Genomic DNA, 22,467 nt, shown 5'->3' on the forward strand with positions numbered 1-22,467 from the left:
GTTGAAAACTCAGAGTCAAATCATATATTTTGCTCTTCTAAATTGCATTTAGTGCAAGGTATGTGTCATTCAAATCTAATGCTCTCACTATAAGCGGTATTTGATTTCTGGTTGAATCTCCCAAACTCAAAGTGTCTTATAGTACAGTTCTTATTCATTACATACCATGACCTCCCTTTGTCTATGGTGCAACAGGAAGCAGCTCATATATGCTACATGTACAGTGCAGGAGTGTATTGACCAAAATTTTTAAATTGTGCTGTTACTGACATAGTGTGCAAGATTATCAAGTTTTCATGGCATAGAAAAAGATCACAAGTTGTGAACAATTCACATTTCAGAGATACATTCTCATATACCATTTTGCTTCACTGATTGCATATATTTTACATCTTTACAACTACAATGTAATGACTGTATCCGGTTACTGGTGTGTGGAGATTGATATCACATGTGTAGATCGAGAGAAAGATGAAGAGAAAGTGTTATTGTTTTTCTTGTTGGGTATGCAGGTAAATGAGTTCCTGGCCAGCCAATCAGGTGACAGCAAGACTGACCCCATGACCCCACAGGAAGTGGCCATTGGGTTCATCAGAGTTGCCAATGAGACAATGTGTCGACCAATCAGGGCTCTCACTCAGGTAAACATATAATATGTTAGTTCATTCATAGCTCTGAGGAAAGTAGTGAATCTAACACTGGAATGATTGGTATGTCTGTATGTCTGTATGTATGTGCAGGCATAGAGTATAAAGTGGATGGCGCTTAATCTGGAGGGGCGAGGAAACAAGCTTTTCTCCCGTTTAAGCGGGAGTTCCTCTTAAGTGCTGGCTGGTATTGCTCTCTGCAAACCACCATACATGATGGCCAGGATATGGGCATTACACTAAACCATGCACAGGACCCACTGATATCCATGCCAGCAAGTACATATTGGCTACAACATGCAGAACATGTGGTTATTTGTTGTTTAATGAATGACGGCTTAAATATAGTTATACTTTGCATACAGGTCTTCTTCTTAAAAGTAATAGCAAGGTATTGAGATTGTTTGATTAAGGATGTTGCAACCTCTTCAACTTTTCAAGGCCAGAGGTCATGACACGTCCCGTCACATCCTAGCTTGCTTCGGGGGTGCAGGAGGGCAGCATGCATGTGCCATTGCAAGGTCTCTTGGAATGTCAAGTGTCTTTATACACAGGTGAGTTACCAAAAATACATACATACATATGTGAATATGCTTTATACACAGATTAATAATAGTTGTTACATCTTGCAAGTCTCCCCATAGACTCATACACAACACACAGTTTCTTTATCTTCATGAATAAAAAAAGTAAGTAAGAGCAGTTTTCACATTAAAAGGAACAAACACCCAAAGAATAAGATTTGCTGAAGTGTAACAGTCCTGTCCCACATCATTCATCTTGTGATGCGGAAATCGTAGAGGAGACGTGCGAAGCTGTGGAGATCAGTCATTGTCAACTGGCTCCGTCCTCATTGCTGCACATCAGTGTGGGGCGCTCTGAAGTCATATTCATTCTTTAATGTTTGTACATACAGCATTTTGGCTGCCTACCTCTGCGACTGTCACCTTCTGGTGGTCCTTGCATGATTGTGTGAATTGGACAGTGTTGTGATGGGAATTGTCTGACAACATGACACTGACTGTCTGACAACTCAAAATCTAATTTTGAGACCCATTAGAGGATTTGGTAATTAGAAAACATACATGTAGCACCGCTTTCATGTTGGCTTGCCTATTAATCACAAGAAAGTGCTGCTTGTGGAACTAACTGGCGTGTTTATAGTTCTGTATTTAAAGCGCTGTTGATAAGTATCTCTTTTGTCTAGTTAGCAATCCTGTCATGGGTATTAATTAGGTTATATTTGCACTGTCTGACAGTGTCCAAACATGTGAGCATATGTTCTCTTCTAGGTATTGGATCCCTTAACATTATTCAAGAGTTGCAGTGATAATGGCAATAATGGCATTCTATGATTTCTTGTTGTGTGTTCTATTTATAAAAAAAAAAAAGAAATTGAAGTACAAACCAATGTTAAAGTTGTTAGGGGATAATAGCTCTTCGTTTTACTTAGGTATTTGATTGGATTGATATTGATGCTTCAGAAAAACAAGAAGCTTTCCAATTTCGCAGTGTTCTTCTCTTTGTCTTACATTCAGTGAACTGTCGCTGTACAGTTTGTTTGGCTCAAATCTCTTTATCTAAGTCAGCTTTGGACATGGAGTGGAATTCAGTTCTGCTTCATCAAGTCAAGAAAGAACTTTACCGCAGAAATTATCATCCTTTGAGCATGAAAAAATAATAAAATAAAAGATTGTCACTCGTGAATTTCACAGCATATCTTAAAATTGATAAAGGTTAAATGGAAATGGTTAAATGCACTTAATCTGCAGAGTATCAGAAAGAAATTCCAAAGATTTGCCAATTGAGAAACAGGCATCTTGATATTCTGACATGTGTTGCCAATTTACAGATCAGATATAAATAAAGCAATTCAAAGACTCATGACAGTTCTGCTGCAGAAACGGACAATTAGACATGATCAAAAGAGAATACATGAATGACTCTACCATATGAAACGCCACAAATGCATAGTACCAATCATAATGAAAAAATACAACACCAAATGAGAAAAATGTTGTTAAAGGTGCTGTTTACCTTTGGGAGCAGTGTAATGTGCAAGATATCGCTTTTGATGCATATGTGTAGGTCAGTTGTATCACAAAACATCCTATCATGTAAAATTTTTGCAATAAAGCCTAAAATATAAGGAGGTATCACTATTTTTCTCATTAGACCATAGCCGTAGATGGTTTAGTCTGGAAACATTTTTATTATAACTATTGTTTACATTTTGTATATTTAACAATGCTTAACATCGATTATGCTGATTCAAATTTTTACAGCGGTTTCTATCCCTATCTCGTATTTTAGAACTATTTTGAAGCACTAATGCTGGGTTTTTGTTTCATCTGCAAATGGTAAATTGTACCTTTAATCCAGTTGATTTGATAAAGTGAGAGTGATGTCACACCTTTGTGTCTCCATCCCCTTTGCCTACAAATAGGTATTCTGGAATCTTGTCTGCCTATGGCATGGCCCTGGCCGATGTGGTGCACGACATCCAGGAGCCGAGTGCCCAGAGCTACGAGCAGGCCGCCTTCGAGCTCATCGATGCCAGGATTGACGAGCTCGCCCAGAAGTGTGTGAAGGAGTTGGAGGGGCAGGGCTTTGCGAGGTAGGAGACCTAATTTTTATGCCTCCGCAACGAAGTGGCCGGAGGCATTATGTTTTCGGGTCGTCCGTCCGTCCGTCCGTCCGTCCGTCCGTCCCGTTTTGTTTTTGTCGATATCTCAAGAACCGTGTGGTGGTTTTACATCAAACTTGGTATGAGGGTATATCCTTGGGGGATAATACTTTGTGTGGATTTTAGGGTCACAGGGTCAAAGGTCAAAGGTCATAGGTTATTTTGTGAAGAAAAAAAAATTGAAATTTCATGTTTTTCTCCATATCTCGCAAATGGTTCAAGGTATCTTCATGGAACTTAGTATATATGCTTGTACCGGTGGGCAGTGATTATCTAGGGAAGTTGGGGGTCATGGGTCAAAGGTCAGGGGGGTCAAAGGTCAAGGTCAACTCCTCAAAATATCACTACTTTCCTTAAAATGCAATATGCCTGAAGGTTTTTTTTTTTTTAAACTTGATGTATGGCATGTATTACCCAATATATATTTTTGGGGAAGTTTCTTGCCAAAAGGTCAAAGGTCAAAAGGTAAAAGGTCAAGTGAAAGTGCTAAATTGCACTTTTTCCTCCATATCTCGAAAGTAACTCAAGGTATCATCATGAAACTTACATATTTATGCATGTTCAACCTAACAGTGATTCTCTTTGGAACTGTGAGGTCAAAGGTCAAAGGCCAGGTTTAGATAATGCTATTTTCCCATTTGATACTGAAATTATACTTTTTCTCAATACCTTGAAAATTACTCAATGCATAAACTTATAAAAGGGTCAAAAGTCAAGTAAAAATCATCAGTTCCCCAAATACCTGCACTCTGACATTTTAATCATTCATCCAATTGAACCTAGTTCTAGGAAAGTGAACTTTCAGCACATTTGTGTCAAACCTGTCATTTTAATATTTTGCCAATTGTGTGAAACTGTCATCACACATTGTCAAGACATTGTACTATAGACCTATTAGGAGAACCATGCATTATGGCGGAGGCATATCAGTAGCCGTAGCGATATATCTAGTTACCCATCCGGCTAGCAGTGTACGGTAACAGTGGGCACTAGTAATATTTAATGCTTGGCCAGGAAAGATAAATTTCATGTATATTTAATTATGCGAAATCAAAATGTAAAGTAGTATTATATACAAAACAAGCAAAAAATTTGTGTGCCTTTATATTTGCGATTGTTAAACATCATAATATGAATGTGTGAAAATTTCCACTCTTATGGTATGCTGTTATGAAAATACTACTGTGGAACAATGTGTATTGTGCCTGTTCTTTGTAGTGAATAGTTGAGTGCTGTGTGATGTTACATCATCCAGTGACATTGTATATGTTGTAGTCTCCTGCAGTTACGGCAAATCATGCTTGTGTGAAAGTGGAAATTTTGTGTGATTAATCTGTTTGTGTATTTTCATGTACTTGTTCCATATTGCGCTGCCTGCGCAGATATATGTGACCCACTACAACAAAAGGATCCTAAAGTCGCTGATGGCTGAGACAAGAAAATCAAGTTTGAAGTCAGATCATCATAATCGGTCAAAACTATCGGTTTTCTGTTTTTTTGCAGAATTTTGTAGTCTAATGTATCGTCTATCATCTGCCAAAATTTCGCAGCCAAATTGTCAAAGAAAGGCAAGGAAATAGCGTTTTTCTGGGCCATGATTTTCTGACTTTCAACGGAACAGAAACATGTCCGAAGATTTGGATTTAGCGCTGCAGCTATACTCCGCCCCTAGCAACGAGAGAGTGATCTCATTGGGCGGTGTGTGGCATCCTGGTCACTGATTGGTTGTGCGTAGACCGCTGGCGCTAAGCTTGAATGAACATCGTGGAGGTTGCTAAGATCATGCCTTCTATTGTCAAGCGTTGAAAACTGTCTTGCCTCCCCTTGATCATGATAGCATCAGAAGGAAAACTTTGAAGGCGGTTTTCTCGTAACGCTGATTTCCTAAACCACTAGATATGCACTAATAAAATCATCAATATCTCCGCAACAGAATACTTTCATGAGTCGTGTTATATATGAAATTAAAGTGGAAGAGCAAGGGAATAATATCATGTCATTTTCAGAAAATTGTCCTCCCCCGACTTTTGGATCCTTTTGTTGTAGCGGGTCACATATGTGTAAAATTTCACAAAAAGAAATATTTCATAGTCACAGTGTTACATGGAATATACTCACTTCTACCTACCAGGGATCACATAGAGACAGAGCCTTTCCTGCACATGCGCTATGACAAAACGGATTGCGCCCTCATGTGCTCGCCGGCAGCATACCCTGCCAAAGATGGCACCAGTCGCCATGGCGATTTCCTGGCAGCCTTCATGGCGAGGTACAAGAGGGAGTTCGGCTTCGTCATCCCGGAGCGGCGCATTGTGATCGACGACATCCGAGTGAGAGGTGTCGGGAAGACGTTCATTGACATGGATACAAAGAGGAGTCCAAGTGGGGCTCCCCCTAGAGTTGAAAAGGTGGGAAGGGGGAATATCCATTGTGCCTGTTATCATTATAATTGTAGTGATAATATGATCATTTGATTTATCATTTCAATAAACCATTATTTAATTTAATTTGATTAAATCATTCAAATTCTCATTATAGTGACAACATAATCAGTAAATTTTTCCCTGTATGTGTGAAGAATGGGTATTTAAGTTATAGATTAGTACAAGTGAATACCACTTTAGCTCAATCAACTTAGTGTATATGAAGCAAAAAAAAAAATGCATGCATGCGTATGAAATATTCATGATAATTTACATGTAGGTAGACCTTGGGTCCGCAAAGAATGTCAACATTGTTGGCAGAATCTAGTGCTTGAGACAAACCTCCTGACCATTCTGAATTTGGAGAAAAGAATCTGAATTTTGACCACACCCAGCTCTTGTTTCAATAGAATTTTGTTATTATACTTCTGCGACACATAGTGTGTCAGGGGGTATATAGGAATAATTTTTTTTAATGATTTTACTACACGTTCCTATTGGAATGGCTCCTTCATTCGTACTTTTGAGCCAAACCATCCCTATTTTCCTGTCAGAAAGGTTGGGAGGTTTGTTGAGATGTCCTCAGATCAAACTATATTTGTGCTTCTCAGCAAAGGTTTTTCCATCAAGATTTGAAACTGCTTCCTACATGACACAGGTGGTTAAATGTTACTTTGAGGAGGGTCAGTTAGACACCACCATCTATCGCCTGGAGGAGCTGTCATGTGACCACACCATCCGTGGACCGGCCATCTTGATTGAGAAGAACAGTACCATTCTGGTCGAGCCGAACTGTGTGGCATCCATCACTGACAATGGCGACGTCAAAATCCAGGTGAGTGTTCTCTGATTTATCATTCCTTGTGTTTCTTCGAAACTATTTAGTTCAACATGCATTGGTTTCATGCAGTGCGAAGACTGTTGCAAATCATTTTTAGTGTCCCTGTTGTGCTATAAGAACTTTAAGAAAAGTGTTTAAAGGGATCGTATAGTTTTGGTTGAGACCTAATTTCAGGTTTCTAATGTTATTTGGTGAGATAATGAGAAACCTCTGATGAAATATGAAAGAGCATGTAATTCTATGAGGAATTCAATGTTTATTTGATGAAAATTGGTTTTGAAATGGCTGAGATATCCAAAGAAGAGCGATTCTAATAAAGTGTGGGACCCACATTTTATTACGATCATTTTGTTTTACTTTGTTTTTGGATGTTTCAGTCATTCCAAACCCGATTTTCATGAAATAAACTTTGAATTCCTCTTAAAATGGTATGCTCTGTACTATTTCATAAGTGTTTTCTTGGTATCTCGCAAAAAGTTAAAAGTCCAATTCTCATCTCTACCGATACTGTACCATCCCTTTAACTGGTACTCGCAGTCATTTCAGGGAAATAAGAATACACTGATTCACATAAGTATTCAAGAGTCATGCATACTACTCCAACCAATGATCACGACATTGAGAACTCTTGCCTAAGATTAGCCCACCCATCATAGCATCTACTGACACATGCCAACTGCTCTCCAACTACTGTAAAACCAGAAGTGTTTGCGTGCATTTTAAGTTTGCAATTTTCGCGGAAGCCAAGATTTGTAAACTTTAAATGTATTCAAAAGTTCTTGTTGATACTACCGGCAGCAAATGCCAGTGGCAAAAATTAATGCAGCAAAAAAGGCCGTCAGCTCCAATTCGCTTTACAGTACTGAAATATATGTGGTCAGAGAACATGTGAATAGAATATTACTGTGTATACTGAGCTATGCTATTGTACAGTTGAGTTGGTGCTGGCTTGAACAAAAATGATGTCAAGTGGGTAATATGCATTAGTATCATCGTGGTTCTGTAGTGCACAAGGTGGTTACAGTGTGTATGTTGAAGGTTGCATTGCATGTTGTATTAGTGGGAGGAAGTGCATACAGTTACTGTGAGAAATACTAAATACAGCAAGGGGAACAACCCCAAATGAGCATTATACATTGTACAGGGTGTATATTGCTCTCTGTCACTTGGTTGTGGAGTGCTGGTACATGGTGTGAAGTGTAAAACTTGATTGATCTGTTCTGTTATCTGATATCACATGAGTTTCTAATCTGAGAGATAAATGTATGTAGCAAACATTTCCTGTGAATCAATTTCACTGGGGCTGAATTCATGACATTGAGATATTGCTATATCTGGTGCTATGGTGTTTTCTAAACCAATGTGAATATACCTTATCCCTCTGTGTGCCACAGTAGGATACCGCTCAATAGGATTATGTGTGAAATTTGTGCACATTGAACTCATTGGCATAGAAATGGTTAATACACACACAGACATTTTAATAGTCATTGCCGTGCACTGTCAGGTATGGTGCATTGTGTGTGTTTCACACTGTTAAACAGTAAATACACTTAAACACAGATCAGAGACTCCAACCCAAAGCACCTTCTGATCTGGAGATTCTCCCGCCTAAAACCCCTAGCAAACGGGAGACTCCAAGTTGATGGGTGCGAAGTGCGAAGTGCTCTCTGGTGCTATTTAAGGCTTATTTTCTTCAACACACGATAGAAATAAGTAAGAAATCCTTTCCAACGGGAGACAAAGAGCCAGGGCGGGAGAAATGAAATCTTAACCAGGAGAACGAGAGATTATGCAAAAATGGGTTTTCGGCGGGAGATCTCCCCTCGAAAACGGGAGGGTTGGAGTCTGCGACAGACATGGAGTCATTGCTATGCACTGTAAGGCATGTTGCATTGTGTCTTTCACACCAATGTAGATACACTTACACAATGTGCTCCCTCACCGCAACATGCTCAGCACTGTGCATTGTTTGTTTGTAATGTTCCTCATTGTCTCCAGGTTGGCAGTGGGAGCTCCAAGGTGATCGGCACGGAGCTTGACACCATCCAGCTCTCCATCTTCTCCCATCGCTTCATGAGCACTGCCGAGCAGATGGGGCGTGTCCTCCAGAGGACCTCCATCTCCACCAACATCAAGGTAAGGTGCCTTTAATATCATTTTCATCATCACCATCTTCATCCAGTAATGATGGCAATGATGAAGATGATGATCGTGATGATGATGATGATTATGATAATGGTGGTGATGATGATGGGATGATAATGTTGATGACAGTGTGAGCGAATGATGATGATGATGGAAACAACAACATTAGAGGTGATCATGAAAGTAATAATGAGAATTAGACCTAAAATTAGAGTGATCACCACTTTAAAACTACTGGAAAACCGAGTGATGATATCAAGCTATTTGTTTCTGCAGAGTTAGTTTCATTTCTTAGGACTCCACAGTGGTCCTTGCCACTTGATTTCAAGCACCTGTCTTTTACGAATTTATGCAACTCTGAAGTTGGTAAAAATATATGTGTAGATAATGATGATGGTAAAGTAAAAGATTACATACTGTTCTTCAAAGACAAATGATACATAGCATGATAATTGTTTGCACAGTGATAGTGCAGAGCTGCCAACTATTATGTTTAAAGATATGTGTATGTTTTTTCTTCTTCAAAATGTAAGAAAATATATATTTTAAATATAAGTTGTTGTTTTGTCTTCTATTCAGCACGTGCAGTCTTTCAACCACAACATGTAAACACTGCATGACCTGTGAATGGAGTTTACCAGATCTATGCTCAGCAAATGCATGATAATCTTAATTATTCCACCTTACCCTCAACCTTGAAGGAACAAAATAGCATGAAGGTTAATTATACATATTTCACACAAAATTATTAGGTAGTATTGCTACAAATTGTTCTCATGTTTGTTTGTCTTTTGTAGGAGCGCCTGGACTTCTCCTGTGCCATGTTTGGTCATGATGGAGGACTGGTGGCCAACGCTCCTCACATCCCAGTCCACCTCGGCGCCATGCAAGAGACCGTCCAGTACCAGGTATGAACTCTTTGTTTAACCCTTTCTAAGCCAGGGACTTTTGTCACTGTGTACAGAGCTATAAGATTTTCTTCGCCATTCAGCGCTCAAAGCACACAAAGGGTAACTGAATACGCCGAATATTTCGCGAGATTTTTATTTTCACGAATTTCGCGAGTCATCTGCTATTCGCAAAATTAAAAACACGCGAAAATATTGACTCTACTGCCGATATGAATGTGACGTACATGTATACATTTCTCCGTTCAGCACAGGACTCCACGATCGCGAATTTTACCACTCGCGAAATTGTCGGGAAGTCCCGATTCGCGAAAATTTAGACTTGTGAAATATATGGCGTACACAGTATAATACAGAGGTAACATATGTGGTGCTCACAGCTATTAACCTGTTTTTGTCAATTTAAAAGTTGCATAATTTGTTCATTTTTAAAAATTTGTTTGTGGTGGTGACAGATTTTGTTCCCCTTTTTTGATGGGGAGGGGTTTACACCAGTACTGGTTCATCTAATGATCATTTCTTATTCAGACACATATTTGCATGGGCAATAAAAAAACAAAAATTGAATATGATATATTTGCTTTGTATGGATAAGGAAAAAATGGAAAGTAAAACACAACAAAAGTAAACAAAAAAAAAAACAAAAGTGAACTTAAAATCTCCTATAAACAAGAAATTTGCCATGAAAGTTGTCTGGCTGCCCACTTGTATTAAACATCATGCCATGAAATTGTTCATATTCTCAAATCTTTCTACCAGATGCGTGAACTTGGTGACGACCTGAAAGAAGGTGATGTCATCCTCACAAATCACCCCGTTGCCGGAGGCAGCCATCTTCCCGATCTGACCGTCATCACTCCTGTAAGTAAAATTCAGAATGGTCATTTCTTAACCTGTTATACTGGTATAATTTGTTGTATTTCCTCATTCCTTTGAAGAACACTGGTGACTGTATGTGAGTTAGAGCAAGTTTCACCAGGCAAAAATGAAATATCAAACATAACTGTGTTACTTCAGTTTGTTTGATTCTTTCCAGCTGTGGAACTCTACTCTGGATGAAAAAAAAAAAAAAAATTAATGAGCATTTATGAATTTATGAATTTGTTTATTTCTATTGTTGCACTGTTCACAGTTGGATTTTATTCAAACTAGATAATCACAATTATATTTTTTGATAAGATCTCATATATTGCCACATATGGTTGAACAAACATGAACTTTTTGAAGATGCTTTGCTTGTTAAATAAACATCTGTTTCTACATTTCGGGTACAGTGTGACACAAGTGTGCTTATCAGTTACTTCTTTTGCCAAATAGAGTTGCTTCGTCTTCTTATCATTCCATAGGACAGGAGTTTTTTTTTTCGTTTTTTTTTCTGGCAGTATACTTCTTTCCTGGTTCCTTATTTAGGTTGATGAAAGCCAATTTTTCAATCACCTTCAATAAAAACAACTGGATGCAAGAATTTATTAATTTGAATAAAGACACAGTACCTGCTGCTATGAGGGATAAGAACCTGCACTAGCTGTAGGGTGGAAGCTCAGTAGTCTCATGAATATAACGCCTTTATAGTTAGCAGGAAAGTGTTAGTTTGAGTCCAACTCAAAGCGTGTTTGCCCACAATTTTTTATCATGGATACTACTAAAACACAGAATAATTGGTGTGTATTTACGTCAATAAACGGCAAGTATTCAATCAGTTGCAATTGAGTTGTTCATGTGAAATCACCTCTCCTTCTACCTGTAGGTCTTTTATCCGGGCGAGCCCAAGCCAGTCTTCTACGTAGCCAGCCGTGGACACCATGCTGACATAGGAGGCACCCACCCAGGCTCGATGCCCCCTCACTCCAAGTCAATCTACGAGGAGGGTGCCATCTTCATGTCTTTCAAGCTGGTCAAAGCGGGCGTCTTCCAGGAAGAAGGTTTGTTTGGATTCAGTTCCTGGAATCCTCCAGTGTTCACTAATTCTTGGAATTTATGGCAAGTTAGTAAATTTTTGGAAGGATGCCCTCTTGATAGTGCAAATACCTGAATTGGTTTAAAAAGAAATTTCAGAGTATTTCTGGTAAATGGAGAAAAACAATGATGTTCACAAATCGATAGATAAAGTGTGTATTTTGGTGAAATGCACATTACATGAGAGAAAATGATAAATGTTGAGTGTAGTAAAACTAACCTCTGTTCATTTTCTCACCTTGTTGCTTCTACATTTTTAGGACACTTTAGAAAATAGAGACACAAATTGCCTTTCAGATCAGTGCAAGGGAAATTTTGCTTGTGTCTCTTTCATTAATATGGCCCGAAGTACAGGACATATACCATTTTGTAGGCCCTACCACCTTGAATTTACACTCAAATCTCATCCATATTTTTTTTTCTTATCAAAGATTAGCCATGACAACAAATCAGCTTGCTAGAGGTCCATCTAATCTAGAAACAAGTAATGCATGGAAAATCCACTCCAGTGGGTTTAGACAAGCTAACTTTAATCACATGAAACAGGTTAGAGAATTGTTTACTATACTTAGAATGTCAGAACGAGATGAGCACACATTTGAATATGCTTTGAAACATATGAATATATCATTTAAGTTGCCTATTGATCCTTCCACTACCTTTCCCTATATCCCCACTCCTCTAGCTGTGACGGCTGAACTGATGAAACCTGCCCAATACCCAGGATCCAGTGGTACTAGGAATCTCCATGACAACCTGAGTGATCTGCAGGCTCAGGTTGCAGCCAATCAAAAGGTAGCTTTAATCTACAAGCCACTTGAAACCTCATTTGCCAAAATTATTCTGTCACTTTGAGTTTTTTTTTTTCCTACTGTTGCTTAACTGTTATGCAGACATGAAAATGTCAAGCTGATATGAAAGGTCTCATTTATTCTATGAAATTGACTTCTCTACCTTTTTTTTTTTTTCCAGGAAGCATTTGCTTCTTCTAGAATATGTTATTTATCCACCTTAGATTTAATTTTAATGCAGCAGTCATATTCCTATCCTGAAATAGTTGTCAAGATTTATTTCTAGGGTAATTTCCCATCTTCTATCAGAGATTCTTTGCACTTGTTCATTGTCACAGATTGTGATTTTGTTAGACCGTTCATAAATATCACTAACATTTTTCTTGCAGCAGTGGCGATCTCTTTAACTCTTTATGTGCCATGTCGGCACGTCCCACTCAGTCGACGGCGTGCCAACTTCGCATATTCCGCTCAAACGCACTAATCCGCTTAAACCGATCGATAAATCGCCTAATCCTGTGGTACAATGAAAGCTTTTCTCGCGCTTTTGTTCCTTTTACATACAGTTTGCATTCTGTGTGGTGATTGACTATCAAGCGGTGTCCCCAATTAAATTTGCGTGTAAATTCTAAGTTTCTCTCACGATTTTATGTGCAAAAGTCACGCCTTTACAGTAATGTAGCAACTGGTCATTGAAAAAATAAATAGAAATAGATTTGTCATACAATTTATAGCAAAGCAAAGCTTGGCATTCCTCTTCAACTTTGCTCACTATTATGTCCAGCTTAACAGAAATTTGTAGAAGTTGTGTAGATTGGAAAAACAGAATTCTTTCTCAAAGCATGACTACCTTCCTGTCTCAGAATAACGTGGCACACAGGGGGTTTCCACCATGGCAAATAAAGAGTTAAAAGGATCTTGACCTTATGTTCAGTGTAAAAGTTTGTTAACCCCATCACTTCCATCCTGTCATGTTTGTCCAGGGGATTTACCTCATCAAGGAGCTCATTGACCAGTACTCGCTGCCCGTGGTCCAGGCCTACATGCAGCACATTCAGGCCAATGCCGAGGTGGCGGTCAGGGACATGATGAAGGAGATTGGACAGAAGACTCTGGACAGCACGGGTCACACCACACTGACCGCTAAGGATTTCCTGGATGATGGCTCTGAGCTGGCACTCAAGATCAACATCGATGAAGAGAAGGTGAACAATCCCATAATATGCAAACTGGCATATGATTTGTATTTTATATTTACATGAGATATAAACGGTTAATGTACACATTTGATGACTATGTTGTTATGTAATATTCGAAATGTCCTATCAGACAATAATTCTTTGTTTTTCTCCTTTTTTGGGCCATATTGTAAAGATGTCTTCATTTGTTGTAAGTGGCAATAATTACAGGTACCATGGAAACAACTTTGGTGCTTAGAGCTGATTACATGTTCCCTGACTGCTGCCGTAGTAACTGATTATTACTTACTGTATCCAATTATAAATACTGCAATTACTGCAACAATGATTACAAATCTATTTGAATTAGATATAAAAGGGGAAAATGCATATTTTTCCACAATTCGGGGGATGAGTCAGAAAGAAAAATGGTTTATATTTGTGACAAGATTGATTCGTAAGCCTTACCCTCACCTCCCTGCTTCCAGGGTTCAGCAGTGTTCGATTTCAGCGGAACCAGTCCAGAGGTGTACGGCAATATGAACGCCCCAGCAGCGGTGACAATGTCGGCAATCATCTACTGCTTGCGCTGCATGGTTGGCCACGATATTCCACTCAACCAGGTATGTAGGCACCTCACCAATGCATTCTGCCAGCTGCCAGGGATCATATAGAGCTGCAATAAGTCTCCCCAATTCTACAGAGCACTCCTGAAAACTGAAAGGCGCCATTTATTGTTTGCAAATTAAAAAAAAAAAAAAGCTTTAGTGCTTCAAAACGGTTTAAAAATGTGAGTTATAGAAACGATCAATGTCAAAGTATCAGTCAGTATAATCAATGTTAAGTTTTGTTTAATATACGAAATGTGAACAATAGTTTTACTAAAATCATTTCTAGAATAAACTATCTGCAGTTATGGTTATTGAGAAAATTAGCGATATCTCCATGTTTGGGCTTTATTGCAAAAGTTTTATATGATAGGATGTTTTGTGATACGACTGAACTACACATATGTATCAAATGTGATAATTCAAACATTTTTTATCACTGCTCCCAATGGTAAACAGTAGCTTTAACATAATATTTCTTCTCTTTGCGAGAGAATATAAAAAGTCTCCTCGAATTTGGAGTTATTGTAATTGCTCTACATCTAACACATGAGTATCTCCTTGGTTGCTCTCTGAAACCTTCTGATTTTAATGGGTGAATGTTGGCTACCCCGTACAAGAGTCCTGATAACGTGTTTCAGTGCTGGATGAAGTTCTCTACATCCAACCATACCTCTGCCTGCCACGCTTTGCGTTCATATGCGGTTGTCAAAGTTTATATGAATTCATTTTGCAAAGCTGCCATGTCTTCCTGGTCCTACAGGAGGATCCCTGAAAAAAAAAAATCAATATCTTTGCAATGTCCTGATAAAGAGCAAGTTTTAGATCTTCAACTCTTAACGTTTATAATGCGTAAATCATGTTTTGCACATGTGCAAACAGCTGTTCCCACTGTCCAGCCCTGGAGTATAAACATTAGAATTACAGATCAAAAGCTCGCTGTTACAAAGAGAATGTAAAATCGGTCGTATTTAAATTGATGGTTGCGCTTAATTACATTCATTTCTGTAAACAGTGCACTCCCATTATAATGAACACGATTATAAAGAAATTCTTGTTAGAATGAAGTAAAAGTTCAGGTCCCAGAATTACCAACTGTAAACATCCTTACATACTTACTTGTTTGACATATAATGACATTTAGATATAACAAAAGGAAAACGCTAGTCCTAGGGACTTGGTTATTATGTGAGTACACTGTACAATGATTGATGAAACACCTTGATGAAACAGGCCTTAAATGAGATTTTGAAAGCCAGTACGTGAGTGCATCTATTATTTCTTGGCAGGGTTGTCTGAAACCGATCCGAGCCATCATTCCCAAGGGAACCGTCCTAAATCCCTCCCCAAATGCCGCAGTGATCGGAGGCAACGTGGAGACCTCGCAGCGAATTGTTGATGTCATTCTCAAAGCCTTCCAAGTGTGTGCTGCATCTCAGGTAAGGAATTGAATTGAATTGAATTGAAAAGGTGTTTTATTCATCAATACCTATCGCAGCTCGGAGGCTGAATTACAGACATTGTTAACAAAGGGCCATGAATACATTAAAAATACTCACAAAATACAGTGTAGCAATGAAAAAAAAATGCATAGAACTCATTTTGTGAGCACCACATGTGGCAAGGGATAGAACATTACTGTAACAGTGGAAATTTTTGAGATGTGGAATTTTTGCATATTTCAGGGGACAAATTAATTTTTTTTTAAAAACGTGATATGAAATACTACTTCTATTTTGTAAACCCTAAGAATGAAACATGTTTCTGCTTCTCTTTCTTTTTTTTTCTTTATCAACAAACTTTTACACTGGATGTAAGGTCAACGATCTTTGTACCGATATGTGTGCATGAGGTAACTATGGAATTGTTTAACCGACAAGGACAAACTGAGTAGGTGTAGACTAGATTCCATAGTGACACCATTCATACTATTCATTCATTCATTTTTTCATCTCTAACAAAACATATAAATACATTTTTTTTTACAGAAGATATAAAGTGCATGCATTGACATTACAAAATATAACTAGAAAAGCACTCTGAGAGCGCAGACCTCCGCCAAGCAGCTACTCTCCACCGATGATTTTGCTCTTCCCAAAGAGATTTTAAAAGCTCTATGGGCTCTTCCATAGAGATCAGTGATTTCCACCCATAGGTATACTAGCACTGTACATGCTGAAAAATCGCCTGATTTCCCAATATAGAAGCCTTTGTTACGTCATAAACCCTCAGCTGCACGGCGCGCCTCTTCCTAGCAGATACGAGAGCACACGCTTTAGTGCAAACTTGAAATACGCGCCGCCTGAACTCCCAAGTTCATTGACCCTACCTGCCAAAATATCAAAAATCCTTCATAAATTCCCCCAAAATTCTTGGATCACTACCAAAATTTAATCATCTGTTACTTGTATTATTCTAAACATTTCCTGCAAGTTTCATCCAAATCCGTCAACTACATTTTGAGTTATTTTGCACAAGGACAAACAAACGAACGAACGAACGAACAAACAAACCAATGGTAACGAAAACATAACCTCCTCCCTTAGGTAATGAGTGAAATTTATGAATATGTGATTAATAAGGAAGGCGAAAAGAAAAACCTCAAAAACATTGTGAAATATTGAATAGTATTCCTCCAGATGTTTTATAGAATGGTGGACAAATTTTTGCCAGAAGCACATCTTTTTTAATCACACTACTGGATTACAAATTTACTCAGTGTGTTTCCTTTTAGCTTGCCATTAATGCATACTAAGCATCCAGTACTTCCAGCTGTGCATCTAGTAATTACTGGATGCACAATAAACATGCTGGATGCATGGTTAGCTAGTCAATTGGCATCTTTTACTGGTAGTGCTAACACTTACTTTTAAAGTGCACATACTCTTGCTACAAGTGCATATTAATATGTGACTCGCTACAACAAAAGGATCAGAAAGTCGGGGTAGGACAATTTTCTGAAAATGATATAACATTATTCCCGTACTCTTCTACTTTAATTTCATATATAGCACAACTCATGAAAGCACTCATTTGTGGAGATATCAATGATTTTATTAGCGCATGTCAAGTGGTCAAGGAAATCAGAGTTTCGAGAAAAATGGCTACAAAGTTTTCCTTCCCACGCTATCATGATCAAGGGGAGGCGGGACAGTTTTTACTGCTTGACAATAGAAGGAATGCTCCTAGCGACCTCCGCAAGTTCATTCAAGCTTAGCGCTAGCGGTCTACGCACAACCAATCAGTAATCAGGATGCCATGCACTGACCAATAAGATCACTCCCTTGTTGCTAGGGGCGGAGTCTAGCTGCGGCGCCAAATCTAAATCTTTGGACATGTTTCTGTTACATTGGAAGTCGGAAAATCTTGGCCCAGAAAAACGCCAATTTCTTGCGTTTCCTTTGATCATTTAGCTTCGAAATTTTGGCAGATGATAGACAAAACATTAGCCTACAAAATTATACCAAAAACAGAAATCCGATTGTTTTGACCAATTTTGATGATGCAACTTCAAACTCAATTTTCTCGGCTCAGCCGTCAGCGACTTAAGGATCCTTTTGTTGTAGCGGGTCACATATGTTTACAGTGGCTATCAGTGAGGCAATGTGCTGCTAATAAAGATCAGCACGCAGCTTTCCACTAATGAGATCGCGGAATTTTCTCAACCCATTCTGTAATTTTATTTTGTCTATTTTCCGCAGGGCTGCATGAATAACTTCACTTTTGGAGATGACGACGTTGGTTACTATGAGACGATTGCAGGCGGAGCTGGAGCTGTGAGTTTTAGCATTGTTTCAGATCCCTAGAAACCATCTGCAGTATTATAAACTAGACTTCATTTTGTAAAGAACAAGAGCAAAGACATATGATTCACATTCCTTGTAGGCTTTTGACAGATTTGAAGGAAAAAAAAAATACAAAAATCATGCTTGTTTTAGTGGACTTTTACCATAAAATTTCTAATTTTTTCCTCTAGAAGAACATTCCATGACTTGATAGTAAATTGACAATGAGAATGTCAGATCAGTCGTGGACAGCTTGAGTAGTCTTGCCTCATGGATAGAGCGAAACTCTGTGATGATCACCATTCCAAGTTAAAGAGCATTGTGGTATTGAGAAAAGCATGTGATGAAAATGGCTTATCGTCGCTGGGGTGACAAGACCTTGTATCTGCAATTTTGGTGAAAATGACTTTCTTGGATTAATGGTCAAATAATGGGTTAAGTGATGTCCTGTCCAAATCCTAACTGTCTTACTCCAAAAATGAAGCCACCACGGCATGTCAAAGGAAAGGTTATCCCATTGGCTATAGTGCTTTGGCCGCCATGTTTTTTGGCTCTCCTGAACATTTGTCATTTTGTAGATACGAGGTCTTGTCGCCCCAGCGACGTTATATTTACAGTTTATTTTGGACTTTCCTTTTGTGTTTGTAGTCCCGTACCATGGATGTGTGCGTTTTATGTGTATGTGCATTCTACAAACACTTCCCAATATTGACTTTTGCAGGAAAACATACCAGTTGATTGTGGATTCACATGCTGTGTACCTCATGAAATTCACTTGAAATGGTTCAATTTAGTCTGTGTCTGTCCATTGAATGGATGGTCCTTGGTGTGAACGCAAAGCTGTGGATGAAGGGGCAGTGGGCAAGAATCCAATTTTACATGTCTGGCTCTTTTTGCGGACCATGGTTGGTCATGTTCACACACAACAGTTGTCACAAATTCATATGATTACATGGGGATGTGAAGTGATCAAATCAGTTGTCTTTAGTTTTTATCCTGGTATGCTTTCACAAGCTGTCATTTTCGAGATGCTATTCATTTTTTTCTTTTCTTCGCTCGTGTTTGACATCACGACAGGGTCCCACTTGGCATGGCAGGAGTGGAGTACACAGTCACATGACCAACACTCGCATCACGGATCCTGAACTCTTTGAAAGGAGGTAAGTCCCTCTTCCAAACCATTCAAAAGTTAGCACTTAATTTGGTACCTGATTACCTTACAATATCTAAGGTACTGTAAAACAAGGAATATTCGCATGCATTGTAATTTCACAAATTTTGCGAGAGGCAAGATTCATGAAATGGAATGCATGCGAAAGTTATTGTTTGCACCATGTGCATTGAATGTTAGAGACAACTCGTGAAAATTTCATGCCGTGAAAAAGGCCGTTGGCTCCAAGTCGCAAAAATTTCATGCCGCGAAAATATTGTGTTTTACAGTATATAAACCTCTACAAGAGATGAATGTCTGAGGATATCTGTCATGTTATTGTATGTGCTGTAAAGGATTGTTCTGTATGCTGAGAGTAAATATCGAGACATTTTTTGGTCTGTTCAGGTACCCAGTGATCCTGAAACAGTTTCAGCTCAATGAAGGCACCGGAGGAGACGGGCGTTACCGGGGAGGAGATGGGGTCATTAGAGAGATCATCTTCAGGCGGCCTCTGACCATCTCTCTGCTTATGGAGCGCAGAGCTTTCAGACCTTACGGAATGAAAGGTGACCAAGAACACACGCTGAATGATTTTTACTGTGATAATGACGATGATTTTGTGTTGATAGTGGGTGATGAAGGTTTTGATAATGATGGTGGATAACTAGATGAGGTTTATTCTGATGATGGTGATAATAGCTTTTATGATGATGATGATGATGATGATGATGATGATGATGATGGATGATAATGATGATGATAATGATGATGATGATGATGATGATGATGATGATGATGACGATGATGATGGATGATGATGATGATGATGATGATGGTGATGATGACAATGATGATAATGATTATGGTTATGGTGATAAAAGATAATGATCAGTATTTGATATTGATATTGTTGATGTTGTTGATAGAGATGAGATGAATGAAGCATGATGATGATCATGCCAGTTGTCAAGGCGGTTTATGTGATTAGGGTAAATTAGTGTTGATGATTATTGTAGTGGTAAATAGAGTTACAGGTCTATGACGATTAGAAACACCTATCAGCCAAGTTTGACATGGATTATGATGCAGGCTTGATTTGTGTTCCCTGAGCGAGCTGCCATTAAAGGTCTCACAATAGATTACACTGCTTTGCACAGATATGAACCTTCTAATCAGAGTGTGTTTTATTGTTGAATTTATATCACCGCTCCATTAGGTGGATGTGAAGGGAAGCCCGGAAAAAACTTTTTCACCTTCGCCAATGGTCACACCATCAACTTGGGTGGGAAGAACTCCATCAAGGTCAACGCAGGGGTCAGTCTACATTCCTTGTTGCCCAAAGATGGTGCCTTGTTGATGTTCTTTGTTACAACAGAATATTGCTTCATTTGTCAATGATCCAACATCATTGAATAAAAGGGCAGGTCATGTGCCGTTTTTAGTTGCAAAATTTTATATTCAAATGTGTGATGATTTACCAATAAATAATGCATGTGTGAACTGATGTTTTGTACATCATCTTCAAGTTCTGAATGTAGACATACATGTACATTGTATAGCGCAAGGGTATTGCAGTATATGCTGACTCTTCTCTGTTTCCTGTTATGATTCAGATATACCTACTGGTTTTAAAAATGTTCCCTTATATAACATAGCTGTGCATCACAGCCTAGTATGGTTTTATTACCTCCGCCAAGGGAGGAGGTTATGGTTTTTTTACCGTTGGTTTGTTTGTTAGTTAGTTTGTCCGTGTGCAAAATAACTCATAAAGTAGTTAACGGATTTAGATGAAACTTGCAGGAAAGGTTTAGAATGATACAAGTAACAGATGATTAAATTTTGGTAGTGATCCGAGAATTTTGGGGGAATTTATGAAGGATTTTTGATATTTTGGCAGGTAGGGTCAATGAACTTGGGAGTTCAGGCTGCACGTATTTGAGGTTTGCATGCGCCCACTAAAGTGCGTGCTCTAGTTTCTGCTAGGGCGAGATGCACCGTGCAGCTGAGTGTTTATGACGTAACAAAGGCTTCTTTATTGGGAAATCGGGCGACTTTCAGCACACAAGAAACTATGTGTGGGTGGAAATAATTGATATCTCTATGGAAGAACAAGATCAGTAGTGGAAATGAACTGCATGCTTGGCGGAGGTCTGCGCTCTCAGGGTGCTAATTTCTAGTTCCTTTTTGCTATTTTATACTGTAAAGTAGTTTCAGAAAATCATATGTATTTCCCCCTCTCTGAATTTGTTTTTTGATTGGAAAATTGCACATTTTTTTTTTTTTTCTGTCATGTCTCCATCTGTTTTGTAGGATGTCCTGAAGATCCGTACACCTGGAGGGGGAGGATACGGGCCACCAAATGGAAATCACCATGACGATGACGAGGAGAACGAGCGACCTCACAAACGATCTCGCCAAGAAGGTGGCGGCAACCAACAGTTTCTGGAGAGAGGCAGTGTGTATGCTTACCGACTAGCTCAGGAGCAGGTATAAAGCTGGAGTACTATCGTCCAGTCACTAAGAACAACATTAGGGACAAAAACATCTCATTGAAATAAACTTGCTTACAACGAGGAATCCTTTTTTAACAAGATGACTATAGCAGTCTGAATTTTCCACTACTGTATGTAGCTGGTCTCTTTTTTAGTATGCTTACGAGGTACCAGTTACAAGAAGATAAAAGTGGCGGTCTTAGCGGCTTAATTATTACAGGATTTTCCTGCACTTGTAACATTTGAAACTTTGTAAGACAAAGATTGTGTATCTGGAAAAAAAATTAAATGTGAATTGGATAAACTAGCAATGAACAAGTATGAAATGTAGCATTACATTGATGGAAGAATGTTCGTTGTTCTTGATTTGGAGTAACAATGGATGGAGGTGTATCAAATGTAACAGTACATTGATTAAAACATCACATTGATTGATCTTAACAGCAGTTAGAGAGTTAGTTGTGGAACAAAACTTGCAGATGCCAATTTTTTCACTATGTAGTGAAAGACTATGAAGCAGTTGCATAAACTGCATGTTTTGTGTATCATAACGTATATGTTATAAGTTTCTAGAAATGCACCTTTGATGCACTCTGATGAATACACAAACGACTTCTCTGAAGATGATGCACTTGTGTGGCAGCTTGTTCCTTGAATCAATTTCTAAAATGTAGTATTGTAATAGGAAATACTAAACATGGCCCAAGTGAACAATATATTTACGAGTATTCCACCTACCCAAGTCTATGCAAGAAAAAAGAAAGGTCATTTCTTTTCTTTTTTTTCCCTACCAAAATACTTGTTTTGCATTATCATTTTGATAATATGCAGAGTATTGGTAAAGTGCTGAC

At 38.6% G+C, this 22,467-nt stretch overlaps 1 protein-coding gene across 1 annotated transcript in view; it reads left to right on the forward strand.

Moving 5' to 3' along the window:
* LOC139743448 (5-oxoprolinase-like) overlaps positions 1–21,835 on the forward strand; it is a 48,619-nt gene extending 26,784 nt beyond the window's left edge. The window contains exons 10-27 of the mRNA XM_071653930.1: positions 513–641; positions 1,089–1,201; positions 3,094–3,264; positions 5,465–5,741; positions 6,415–6,591; positions 8,599–8,736; positions 9,543–9,653; positions 10,413–10,514; positions 11,401–11,575; positions 12,295–12,404; positions 13,384–13,605; positions 14,067–14,201; positions 15,476–15,625; positions 17,888–17,962; positions 19,049–19,131; positions 19,530–19,690; positions 20,341–20,438; positions 21,435–21,835. Coding sequence (XP_071510031.1) covers positions 513–641; positions 1,089–1,201; positions 3,094–3,264; positions 5,465–5,741; positions 6,415–6,591; positions 8,599–8,736; positions 9,543–9,653; positions 10,413–10,514; positions 11,401–11,575; positions 12,295–12,404; positions 13,384–13,605; positions 14,067–14,201; positions 15,476–15,625; positions 17,888–17,962; positions 19,049–19,131; positions 19,530–19,690; positions 20,341–20,438; positions 21,435–21,617 — 2,610 coding nt within the window. The 3' untranslated portion in view covers positions 21,618–21,835. The remainder of the gene's footprint in view (positions 1–512; positions 642–1,088; positions 1,202–3,093; positions 3,265–5,464; positions 5,742–6,414; positions 6,592–8,598; positions 8,737–9,542; positions 9,654–10,412; positions 10,515–11,400; positions 11,576–12,294; positions 12,405–13,383; positions 13,606–14,066; positions 14,202–15,475; positions 15,626–17,887; positions 17,963–19,048; positions 19,132–19,529; positions 19,691–20,340; positions 20,439–21,434) is intronic.
* Positions 21,836–22,467: the final 632 nt, after the last annotated feature.

Source organism: Diadema antillarum, unplaced genomic scaffold, assembly GCF_040938485.1.
Source record: "Diadema antillarum isolate AM-2024a unplaced genomic scaffold, OU_Dant_1.0 seq00001083_RagTag, whole genome shotgun sequence".
Lineage (NCBI taxonomy): Eukaryota > Metazoa > Echinodermata > Echinoidea > Diadematoida > Diadematidae > Diadema > Diadema antillarum.